Genomic DNA, 11,516 nt, shown 5'->3' with positions numbered 1-11,516 from the left:
CTTTGATATATGCATTTACTTTAATGCAATCCACAATGCTTCAGCCAATACAAGACACAGCACGAATAGAGAAACTTCTAAATTTTCACTACTTAAATAATTAACTTTAACAACATATTTCTACCTGCTAAAGAGTCACGTTAAATACTTTGTTAAAGAAAGTTTTGAAGAATGAAGAACAGCAACATTTCAGATAAAACAACAAAGAGCTATGTGACATTTTTTTTGTGTAACTGGTCACAGAAATAACTTCTGAGATCTTGTGTCTGGAATAAATATACACGACAGAAAAAGCAGAAAGCAGACTAAAACATATAGAGAATTGAATATGTAAAATCAGAGACCTGATAAAACAGTCTGGCCAAGCATTTTAGGAAACGTGTTCCTTCACTGAAACCCAGAACAAGCAAACATATAAACAGAGTAATATGTGTTCATTTAATGCAGTTTATACTATTTATTCCAGAAGCTTATTTCAGTAACTTTAATATAATCTTATCAGAGTTAAACAGACACAGTGATTCTGCGTCATTTACAAACCCAAGCTGGCATGTTAGAAGACTGACTTCTGCTTTTTACTAATTGTAGAATTTGGGTCCAGGTGTGGCAGAGATGTCCTCATAGGGAGCGGTCTGACACAGGCGGAGGACTTCTTGTTTTTTCAGGACGAGGAAACAGAAGAAGGTGGTTGCAGCTTGCCAGCGACTGCTTCCTTCACAAATTCCCTGCAGGCTGAACGTGGGGTCTTTGCTGTCATACTGGCTCTGCTGCAAACACAAACACACACAGACAAGAGTTTAATTTCCTGTACATCACCCCTAATCCTCTCCCATCCCTCTCATTGTTAAATTCCTGTCCACGCTGACTACAGTTTCTGATATTCAGGGTTAAGTAGGGCATGGTGCAGAAAAACACAGTACAGGGTGTCCACATTTAAAATAAACTTATTAAGTAAAATTTGATTGTCAACTAATTTTGTTACTAAATGGCTGCGATCAGATGTGCTAACCAACAGACCAGCAGGTCCTTTCTTTTTGGTAAGTATAAACAAAACTTAATCCCTTTACATTTATGTATATGTTAATTTTCTCTTTTTAATGCATGGTGAAGTTACATTTCTGGATAGTAACAACTCAAATAAGTTTCAGAAAGAGAAACAGAGACGACCCCGGTATGCTAAGCTTTTTCTGGACTTTGCTACTCTCCTTTAGGTCAAGAAGATTTGTTCAGTTTTATTCTAATTAGTAAAAGGATACCGTTAAACAATTCTTGAATACAACATCTCCCTAAGGCCAACAATGATATCCAGAAGGTGGTGAGGTTATGTTATTGACATTGGGACAACTTTCATCTTGGAACCAGTATTCAAAAAAACCCCAAACCCTTTCCTAAACCTGGAAACTGGTTAGTGATTTCCTGGCAACCAAAGGTTGCTAGGGAAAAATGTGTTTTCTTCACATAGTTTCGAGTGGTTGTGGGAGGCTGCTCACACTCGCTAGATAAAATTGGTCGCAAAGAGGACGCCACACTCAAAACCTCCACGTGACTGATTTTGAACAATCAGATGTGCCCTATTTAGACCCTCAGTAGCAGGATCGCAGATGTCAAGCCAAGACTGTTAGCTGTCATTTACTCAACACTGAAATGTTTGCAGAGTAATCAGGATGTTGTTATCATATCTATACCATAACAGTCAGGTCTGAATTTTGTCTCGATCATGCGTTTTTCAGGAACCAAGTACTAATGTTAAGTCAGCTTATGTAACATCCAAACTGAAATTAAGTAGACCCCATGGGACAAACAACACTCCTGTGTCCTGAACATGCATTCTTCCCATCTATTTTAATTCCAGTTACATCCAAGATGGAGTAGCTGGTGCGACTTTAATTCTAATGTCCAACCATTTATTTTTAGAGTCTTACTTTTAGAGCGTTCAGAAGCTTCTGTGCTCGCCTGGTTATCCTCCTCTCCTCAAAGTCCTGGCTATTCAGCATAGACTGGAGGTAAGAAAGGCACCATATTTCAGTCAGTGATGCTGGGCACATCACCAAGGCAGGGTGGGAAATGAACACCCGCCATCTGTAAAGTGTTAATAGATTGGAGCTCATCTACTGTATTAGCTATTTTCACACACAATCATCCATTATTAGTTCACTTTCATTCCACAGTTAAGGTCGGTGAGAAGCAGAGGTTGGCAGAGGACAGTTTCCTGCCCTGCTTCTATTTGTAACTGTTTGTGTCTGCAAGCACCTGAGTGTGGAGGGAAGTTGACTGCGTGCTGTGCTCCAAGTAAGGCGGGTGGACAAATATGGAGTCTTCAGATGGAAGTGATGGATGAGTAAGCTCTGACCTGTTTTCATCCTGGTAGAAAGAGCACAGATTATGAGCTATGGACAATGAAAAACAGTGAAAGCAGGGGAACTATAATAAATATATATATATATTTTTTTTTTACATAACATGTTAATACTTACTTGTGTGAGCTGTGAGTAGCTCTCACGCTGGCTGTCGTTGACGTGATCGTGTTCAGTCAGCTCAGTGTTGTGTGTTTTTTCAGGATCAGCTGATAAATCCATGACACTGACTTCTGTAGTGAGGGCACTTCGTTCCCTCTGAGCTAAGGAGCAGGACAAAGCACATACATTAAAAACAATATAGCACCAAATCACAACAACTGTCACCTCAAGGCGCTTTATACTGTAAGGTAAAGACCCTACAATAATACAGAAACAACAACAACAAAAGAAATCTATGAGCAAGCACTTGAAAGCAGTGGGAAGGAAAAACTTAATTTCAACAAGAAGAAGCCTCTGGCAGAAACAAGCTCAGAGGAAAGATCATTTTATTATAATCTTTCCTACTTTCTCCACCATTCTTTTGTCTTTTTACCCTTCTGCCTCTCAGCTTTAACTTTGTTATATTACACATGTACTGTAATAACAGAAACAACACCATAGAAATGAATAAACAAACATAAAATACCTTTATGCTCTTCGTGGCGCATCTCCTCAACATCCTCACGTACACCACGGCGCTTCACTTGGAAAAAACTCCTAGCAAAAAGCTGGAAATGTAAAATGTGACATAACATTAATAGCAGGGATTCACCTTTGTCTATGCGCCAAAATGCAAAGTTTAATCAAAATCACCTCGTAAAATCAAAAAGCCTTTACTTGATTTAAACTGGCTTATCTATTATCTTCCCATGCACCTCCAGAACGCCTCGAGCACGGCTGCTATTTTGAGACCACTTGGTGGAAGTCTCATTGTGTCCTCTCGCACTATATACATCAGCAATGAATGCTGGATCTCCTGCAGCGTGTCAAAATGAGAATCCTTTAACTGATTCTACATTTTGTGCAAGTGAAGCAACTCACAGGGAAGCAAATTTGGCAAGTGACAAGTTATGATTGCTTCAGTGTAGCCAAAAGTCTCTTGCGTTTGGATCAAACCGTGTATTTGCAGTAATCATTACAGCGTTTCCACCGTATGCCCTCCCTCAGATAACTCAGCGATTTTCAGATGAAGACAATCACCAGAAAACCCAACACAAGCTAAAGCAACAAGCATGTTGCCGGTCCCACTCGTGATGCTTTTGGTCTTTCGGGCTTTACCTGAAAACTAGTTTTAGCGATCGAATTCACTATCATTACCAAAAGTTACATTAGTTTAAAAGACAAATGAATGATTCCTCTGTAAATACGTTTAAAGCTTGTCGTGAAATTGCAGAGTGCTCAGCTTAAATAGCAGCGCTGGAAGCTGTCTGGAAGTGGACCAGAAAAGGTTTTTGAAGGCGAAAATCATTTATGTGACTCCCAGAAAAAACAGACAATAGTGGTGATATTATTGTGGGATTAATATTGTTGAGAATGTAGCAGGGTTTCACCTCCTTTATCTGGAGCGATAAAACAGTGGAACACGGCTGTGCAAAGAGTTTATCTGCACCTCCGCTCTCTTTCCACTGCATTAGCTGCACAGTGGGCGGGGCCATGTCCAAAGGAGTGACCAGATCTGAAAAGTCAGAAAGCTGCTTTCTGATGCATTCGTTGCTCAGCTCTTTAGTCTGATCCACCACCAACTTGCGTTTCCTCTTCCCCTTCTTCCTCTCAGAGTTTGCTGAAGAAAAACAGTTAACCATACAAGAGTTTATGTGAGAAAAAGAGTGGCATTTCAGCTGTTCTGATGTGAGTGGCTTTTGATTGGCATGCTTGGTGCTTACGAGTGATGGGCACAGGTTCGAGAGCAAAGGCCTCCTCATTAGCGAGCAGGGTGGTCTGATTCGCCATCGGGGTCTCTACTTCCATGGAATCCGTTCTGTTAGCATCTGCCAAACATATGGGCTCTGTTCAGAGCAAACACAGCTCTTTACTCTCTTAATGAACAACACAATTCCCTTGCGCTGCTGTACAATCAAGCGCATATCACTTGCAGCTGTTTAAATTAAATTGAAAATGTGATTTAAATAGCTAATGTAAAATACAGTCACAATGAAATATCACCTTGCTGATCATATAAAGGCGAGCTCGGCAGGTTTTCATTTTGTGGATTCTCCTGGATGAATTCTGTGGCCTCAGCATTATCACTGGACTGCGCCAGAAAATCTACAAAGTCAGTGGAGGAAAAAATAAAACATATAGTTAATATGTTTTAATTCCATTTTAATTCTGATATGTGAAAAAGCAAAAAAAGAGACCATCTGCAACCATACAACCATTCATTATTAAAAACTAAAAAGCAGATAGGAGCCATGCCGTGTCTCAAAGGCTATTTATTCTTTGTGTTACAGTTCAGATGTCGGATCCCTGAGAGAATACAGGAACATGAGTCCTGTCAAGGACCTGAAGGCCCAGACAGACCGTCTCCTCTCACAAACACCAAAGCTAATAGCAGATGTGAGCAATCCAGGTCAAACATTTCCGTTTATAACCAGGACAAGGATTGCAAACACCACTGGAAAAAGGAGAGCTTTGATTGAGTTTATAGCATATCCTGTGACATTTTACTCAATCACCTACTGCAAGAATGGTTTATACTCCTTTTTTGATCTGTATGCATTTGGTGACAAAACACCAATTTTTAATGGCCTGCTGAATACTGATATATTTGAAAGAATATTTTCTGGCATCACAACTTTACAGTAAAGGTAACACTAGAGTCAGTCAGTATCCCAGAGAGGGATCTGTTTTTAAATGTTCTTCTGGCTAAAAACTGACTGTAAACTGATCCTCATCAATTCACGTAAGACTACCGAGTAATCAGCACCTCCAAATCTGAGGAGTTTAAGTATCTCGGGGTCTTGTTCACGAGTGATGGGAGAAGGGAGCGGGAGATCGACAGACGGATTGGTGCGGACGCTGTACCGGTCTGTTGTGGTGAAGAGAGAGCTGAGTGTAAAAGTGAAGCTCTCAATTTACCGGTCGGTCTACGTCCCTAACCTCACCTATGGTCACGAGTGGTAGTGACCGAAAGAACGAGATTGCGAATACAAGCGGCGGAAATGGGCTTTCTCCGAAGGGTGGCTGGCCTCTCCCTTAGAGATAGGGTGAGAAGTTCAGCCATCCGGGAGGGGCTCAGAGTAGAGCAGCTGCTGCTCCACATCGAAAGGAGCCAGCTGAGGTGGTTCAGGCATCTGACAAGGATGCCCCCTGGGCGAGGTTTTCCGGGCATGTCCCACCGGGAGGAGGCCCCGGGGCAGATCCAGGACACCCTGGAGAAATTATATCTCTCGGCTGGCCTGGGAACGCTTTGGTGTTCCCCCGGATAAGCTGGAGGAGGTGGCTGGGGAGAGGGAGGTCTGGGCTTCTCTGCTTGGGCTGCTGCCCCCGCGACCCGGCCCCGGATAAGTGGAAGAAAATGGATGGATGGAATACCGAGTAAGTCAAATCCTCGGTCCTCATCCCCGAATGCATCTCCATGTTGAGCCAAGCTCTGGAAGCTCACATCCATCAATACATTATGATAACTTTGGCGCTCATCTCCTACAATCAACGACAAGTAAGGGAAGAAATTAATAATATTCTATGACAGAATGAAATCAGGCTCAACAGAAACAAAAACAATGACAACTCAACTTAAGCAAGAAAACAACTCAGCTCTTACCAATGTCTGCAAAGTTTAGAAAGTTATTTCCAAAGTCCTCTTTCAGAGTGATTTCCTCCAATCGACACTGGTTCAGTGAAAAGTGGTCCACAACATCTATGTCACTGGTGTGTGGACACAAACAGAATACTTATTCACCAGGTTTAAATAAATAACAAGTAATTAAATTATGTATGATTGCAGGGCAGCCTTACTTTAGGAAGTCAACACAGAATTATAACTTAGAAAATAGGTAAGTCCACAATCAGCCTTATATTTTTTTATATATTTTATATGAGCAATCCTTTTATTCATATCCTTTTATATTGACAAGCATGTCATAAAAATCAATTCTATAAATGACAGGTTAGACGTGTTGGAGAAGTGAGGAAAACAGTGCCTGGGGTCTGGAAGCTGGGGATCAAAGGTAGTGAAATCTTCGACCAAGGTAATCGCTTTTATTGTGGCCTCAAGCCCCTCCACCGGCAGATCTGTCTGACCTGGTGTATTATGAGAGAAAGAGCATGCAGGTAAATTAAGTTTTCACACCATAGGTTTGATGAAAGACTGTTTGCTGTGATCGTGTACATGAGAAAACCACAAATCAGCTCAAGTTCTTGGGGTTGAAAACGTTCCTTCTTAAAATATGTTGGTTAAGCACTTATGTCATAAATGGGATACGGTCTGTTACCACTTTAGATACATATAAGTGAAACTAATGCATTCTAACACATAGAGCATGTTTTCATAAATACTCCTTTCATGAATATTGCAATGTGCCATTTTTGTTGAAGCTTTTTGCTGCATTACAAATAAATGGCTAATATAAAATAAATGATTACATGGTTGGTTCAAAAACAAACAAAACAAACACACACAGTCTTATGTACCATACACTGTAACTTTAATAAACCCAGGATTAATTGTAGGATTGTTAGACTGGATTAATCGTATTAAAATCTGAATGAATTTTTTTTTACATGGCAGTTAATCCATTTCTGAAAACCATCCTTTCCTTATTATCAGCCGGTAAGACTATTTCCCACACCCATAAACATAAACTACTCTACACTCTTTTTATATTGCCAACACTTTACTCACTTTTAGTCACTTACAGTTATTTATTTACCTTTTAGTCACTTTAATTTTAAAACTGTGTATATACTGTATATTCTGTGTATTTATTATCTCACTCCTATTGCCTGTTTATGCCCTGTCCTCATCTTCAACATCACGCTGCTCTGTTGTATCTTAATTGCCCCTTGGGGATAAATAAAGTCTTTCTGATTCTGATCAGATTGTGAAATAAGTTTTGGTTCTGCTAAAATTCAGGTTTTAGCTTTATTGATTTACGAGGAACTGTCACATAAACTGTACAACAATAGCTGCTCCGATTAAAAATATTTTACAATGTTATTCTGAAAGAATTTAAATTATTTAATGCACACACAGACACACACGCGCACACACACAAACTTCAACAAGGCGGGGTTACCTGGCCTAAAAGCTGTTTTAATCTTAATCAGGGCATCGCTGCAGTCTGCAAGGAGATACTTTGCTTTTCTGGAGTAGATTCGAACCACACCAAGGAGCAGATGACCAGATGTCCGCAAACCAATTCTCACCTACAAAGAACACACAAACTGACGTCTCAGACTCACTCTTTATATAGTTAATATAAAAGATTAACTAAAACTAGCCATTAAAAAGCGTTTTAGTTATTTCAGGGATGAAATCATGATTATTTAACTCAAAGACTAAAAAAAAGTGTGTTTATTTAAACTTAAAAAAGTAGACACCTGACACTCATCTCCACCCTGCCTGTGCTCTGTATAAACCCAGAAAAGGGAAAGCAATAGTCTTTATCACTGTGGTTAAATTTGTTAAGAAAACTATTTGTTTAATAAGACTGGGATGTCTGATTGTGTTGTGTGTCAGCTGCCTTCACTGTAAAGTTTCACGTTCATATTGTGCTATCTACTTGCCCATGGGAAAATACCTCCTATACTCTAATAATTAAAAAGACAAAAAACAAAACAAAAAAAACAAACAAACCCCAAACTAAAAATAACATAAAAACCGAAATGAACCAAGCAAATCCACTTTAGGAACTGACTGAAACTAAACGGAAATGAAAACAGTTCAAATAGAATAGAATGGTCCTTTATTGTCATTGCTCAAGCACAACGAAAAATCATAAAGCTAATGTCAACATAAAACTATAATAACTGGCTTAAGTTATCCCATAATATGTGGTTATGGATATGCGCTTTGAAAACGTTTACCTTTGGTGAAATTATTTCTCTGATAGTTGTTTCCAGGTTGCATTCAAAAACATGGGCCTTTGTTAGCTTCTTTTCCCAGTGGGCTGCTAGCCAGATTTTGGCTAGTGATCCGCGCTTAGAAGTGAAGAGTTGTGTGTAGAACATCATGTTGGTAAGTTAGCTGTCACCTGTGAGGGAAATATCAATGTTTGTTTAATTATGTTTCACGTCTCGGCTGAATTTTCTCATGCTGATTTAGCTAAGTTTAGAAAATAGGTGTTTCCTTGACCGCTAACTAAGCCTGACTTCTACTGTCAATGTCCTCTAACGAAGTTAGCTAAGAGTTAGCTACGAAGCTGTAAGCCTATCAGAATTTTTTCAAGTGAGTTTAACTTCTACTGTTATCAGTGACGCTAAAAGCATAAAGGGGTTATAATAATTAATTTTACACAAGCGCAGTAAAGGCCCGATACAAACACAGCCGCCTACCTTAACTTTGAAAGTGCCGCCTTTTGACATTGAACAGCATAACACCGCCAGGGGTTATTCTGGCGCCATTTACGTCAATTAAAAAACAAACAACAACAGTCAGTTGATATAAATGGCCACAAATATTTTTTTTTTTTTAAAAACTACTAACATTATAAAAGTACCTGTGGTATTAAAAAAAACAAGAAATCACACATTTCACTATTCAAGCTTAAGTTGAAAAGAAATTCAGATATTTAAATAATTTTTAATCAATTATTCATAAGAATACTTATTAGAACAGCAAAAGAGTGCTTTCCATTAGTTATGTTCATTGTCATTAAAGTTAGTCTTCCTCTAACAATACTGGTCTCTAGCTGTCTAAGTAGTGCTCAAGGACTTTTGCAAAGTGCAACACAATTTCAATTTCAATTTTATTTATATAGCGTCAAATCACAACAAAAGTCGCCTCAAGGCGCTTCATAGATACAGAGAAAAACCCAACAATCATATGACCCCCTATGAGCAAGCACTTTGGCGACAGTGGGAAGGAAAAACTCCCTTTTAACAGGAAGAAACCTCCGGCAGAACCAGGCTCAGGGAGGGGCGGCCATCTGCTGCGACCGGTTGGGGTGAGAGAAGGAAGACAGGATAAAAGGCATGCTGTGGAAGAGAGACAGAGGTTAATAACAGATATGATTCAATGCAGAGAGGTCTGTTAATACATAGTAAGTGAGAAAGGTGACTGGAAAGGAAAAACTCAATGCATCATGGGAATCCCCCGGCAGCCTACGTCTATTGCAGCATAACTAAGGGAGGATTCAGGGTCACCTGGTCCAGCCCTAACTATATGCTTTAGCAAAAAGGAAAGTTTTAAGCCTAATCTTGAAAGTAGAGATAGTGTCTGTCTCCCGAATCCAAACTGGAAGCTGGTTCCACAGAAGAGGGGCCTGAAATCTGAAGGCTCTGCCTCCCATTCTACTTTTAAATACTCTAGGAACAACAAGTAGGCCTGCAGAGCGAGAGCGAAGTGCTCTAATAGGGTGATATGGTACTACAAGGTCATTAAGATAAGATGGGGCCTGATTATTTAAGACCTTGTATGTGAGGAGCAGGATTTTGAATTCCATCCATCTATCCAGAAAATATGGCCTATTTTCTTTTTCCTTTTTCGCTGCTCCCTTTAATAGTCGCCACAGATCATCTGAATCCATCTCACCCTAACCTAACATCCTTCTCTCCCAGGTAAACTAATCTACCTTAACTACCTCTACTCCTTGCAGCTTCACTCTGACACATCTCTCCCTGTCATTTGCACACATGTATTTTGTCTTATGTCTACTGACATTTATTCTTCTTCCCTCCAGGCTGTTTGCCAGTTGCTCCCTACTCTCACCATAGTTCACATTGTCATCTGCAAACGTCATACTCCATGGAGATCCCATATGTTAAGTACCTAAAGTACTCTTATGCCCCAATCACCACTACAATAAAGTTACCAAGACATACATATATGCAAGTACTCCATAAAACTGCCCACTCCCAATTCTCAACTTTTCCACCAGTCCCAGTTGAGAGTACTATTTAATATACAATATAATGTTTGATAATGTATGATAACAGCATGGAAACAACTCTTAATTTGTTATATGTAAGTACTTTCCTCAAGGAGAGCTTTAATCTACATAGAATAGAATAGAATAGTCCTTTATTGTCACTGTACATGTACAACAAAATTGTGGGTACTGCACACCAACTGTGCCAGAATAAAATATAAATAGTAGACAGCAGGGATAAATAGCAAACAGGAATCAATCAAGAGGGATATATATACAAAACAAGGGAATATATATAAATAATAGAAAGTCACACACTGGAGAACAAAATAGTCACAGAGTGCTTGGAGGTAGTGCAAAGAAAAGACTTGGTCTGAATAGAGTCCGTGTGTGAGTGGCCTGAGTGATAAGGTTACTCAAACATTGGCTCAGATTGGTGAGGTGCGTGTGCGTGGGGCGTGGGGGGATAGTGTTTATTGACAGTCCGAATGGCCCAGGGGAAGAAGCTGTTTGTGAGTCTGGAGGTGTGGGACCAGATTGACCTGAGGCGCCAACCAGAAGGCAGTGATGGCCCTGGTTTTACTTAGACTTTAGGTAATGCTATGTTATACTGCTTCCAACTTCTACACTAAAATCTAAACTATTCTATTCTATGCTTAATTTATTTGCTAATGATTGAGGGGGCACAGTTTATGGATGCAGTTAAGATAAGCTACTTCATATTTTGTGCATATCTGAGTGACATCTGCTTAAGATGAAGACCTTATACATTTAGATCTGAAGAAAGAGATATTAATGGGAGAAAATCACAAAGTAAAAAAATGCAATTGTATTGATATAAAAAAAGATATAATTGGCCTACTGTTTGTCACATTTGACAGCATGACTCCTTTTTAGTTTTAGGTTGTCCATTTGTGCAAGAAAAGCACTAAATAACTGTTTTATGTTTCTGTTAAACTGATGTTTCTTAAAACTAAAGCACACTCAGAATCATGTAACAATTCAATTTTTTTTTATTTTTTTTTTACACATTAGCTAATGTTTTATGTCTTAAAGAAAACAGCTCACAAGCAATGCTTTTCAGAGGCTTCATGCCCCAGTGGGCTTAAATTCAGTGAGTCAAACTGGTTTGTCCTCAGACTCTTAACTT

At 39.4% G+C, this 11,516-nt stretch overlaps 1 protein-coding gene across 3 annotated transcripts; it reads right to left on the bottom strand.

Moving 5' to 3' along the window:
* Window positions 1-4: 4 nt before the first annotated feature.
* On the bottom strand, window positions 5-8,937 carry rad21l1 (RAD21 cohesin complex component like 1). 3 transcript variants are annotated; one of them, XM_085259919.1, is made up of 14 exons: window positions 8,832-8,937; window positions 8,364-8,530; window positions 7,574-7,703; window positions 6,479-6,578; window positions 6,100-6,203; window positions 5,871-5,978; window positions 4,500-4,601; window positions 4,220-4,342; window positions 3,887-4,116; window positions 2,983-3,064; window positions 2,475-2,617; window positions 2,251-2,361; window positions 1,923-1,997; window positions 5-767 (listed from the first exon to the last, which is right to left on the bottom strand). In XM_085259919.1, the coding sequence occupies exons 2-14, from the start codon at window positions 8,508-8,510 to the stop codon at window positions 579-581; spliced, it is 1,644 nt and encodes a 547-aa protein (XP_085116045.1). In that variant the 5' UTR covers window positions 8,511-8,530; window positions 8,832-8,937; the 3' UTR covers window positions 5-578. The 3 variants fall into 3 exon arrangements, with proteins under 3 accessions (XP_085116045.1, XP_085116046.1, XP_085116047.1); XM_085259920.1 differs by having other exon boundaries at window positions 5-764; XM_085259921.1 differs by lacking the exon at window positions 5-767 and having other exon boundaries at window positions 1,944-2,079.
* Between the last annotated feature and the right edge of the window lie 2,579 nt (window positions 8,938-11,516).

This window comes from Mchenga conophoros, linkage group LG20 (genome assembly GCF_057382185.1).
Source record: "Mchenga conophoros isolate Kocher_MC1m ecotype Shallow Benthic linkage group LG20, M_conophoros_male_GT1.1, whole genome shotgun sequence".
Classification (NCBI taxonomy): Eukaryota; Metazoa; Chordata; class Actinopteri; order Cichliformes; family Cichlidae; genus Mchenga; species Mchenga conophoros.
This window is presented reverse-complemented; position numbering and strand designations above follow the sequence as displayed.

Coding starts and splice junctions, on each gene's coding strand:
- rad21l1 (XM_085259919.1), bottom strand. CDS start 8,510: ATGATGTTCTACACACAACTCTTCACTTCTAAGCGCGGATCACTAGCC. Junction 3,065..3,886: donor TATCGCTCCAGATAAAGGAG/GTGAAACCCTGC, acceptor TTACATTTCCAG/CTTTTTGCTAGGAGTTTTTT. Junction 2,618..2,982: donor GCGCCACGAAGAGCATAAAG/GTATTTTATGTT, acceptor CCTGCTCCTTAG/CTCAGAGGGAACGAAGTGCC.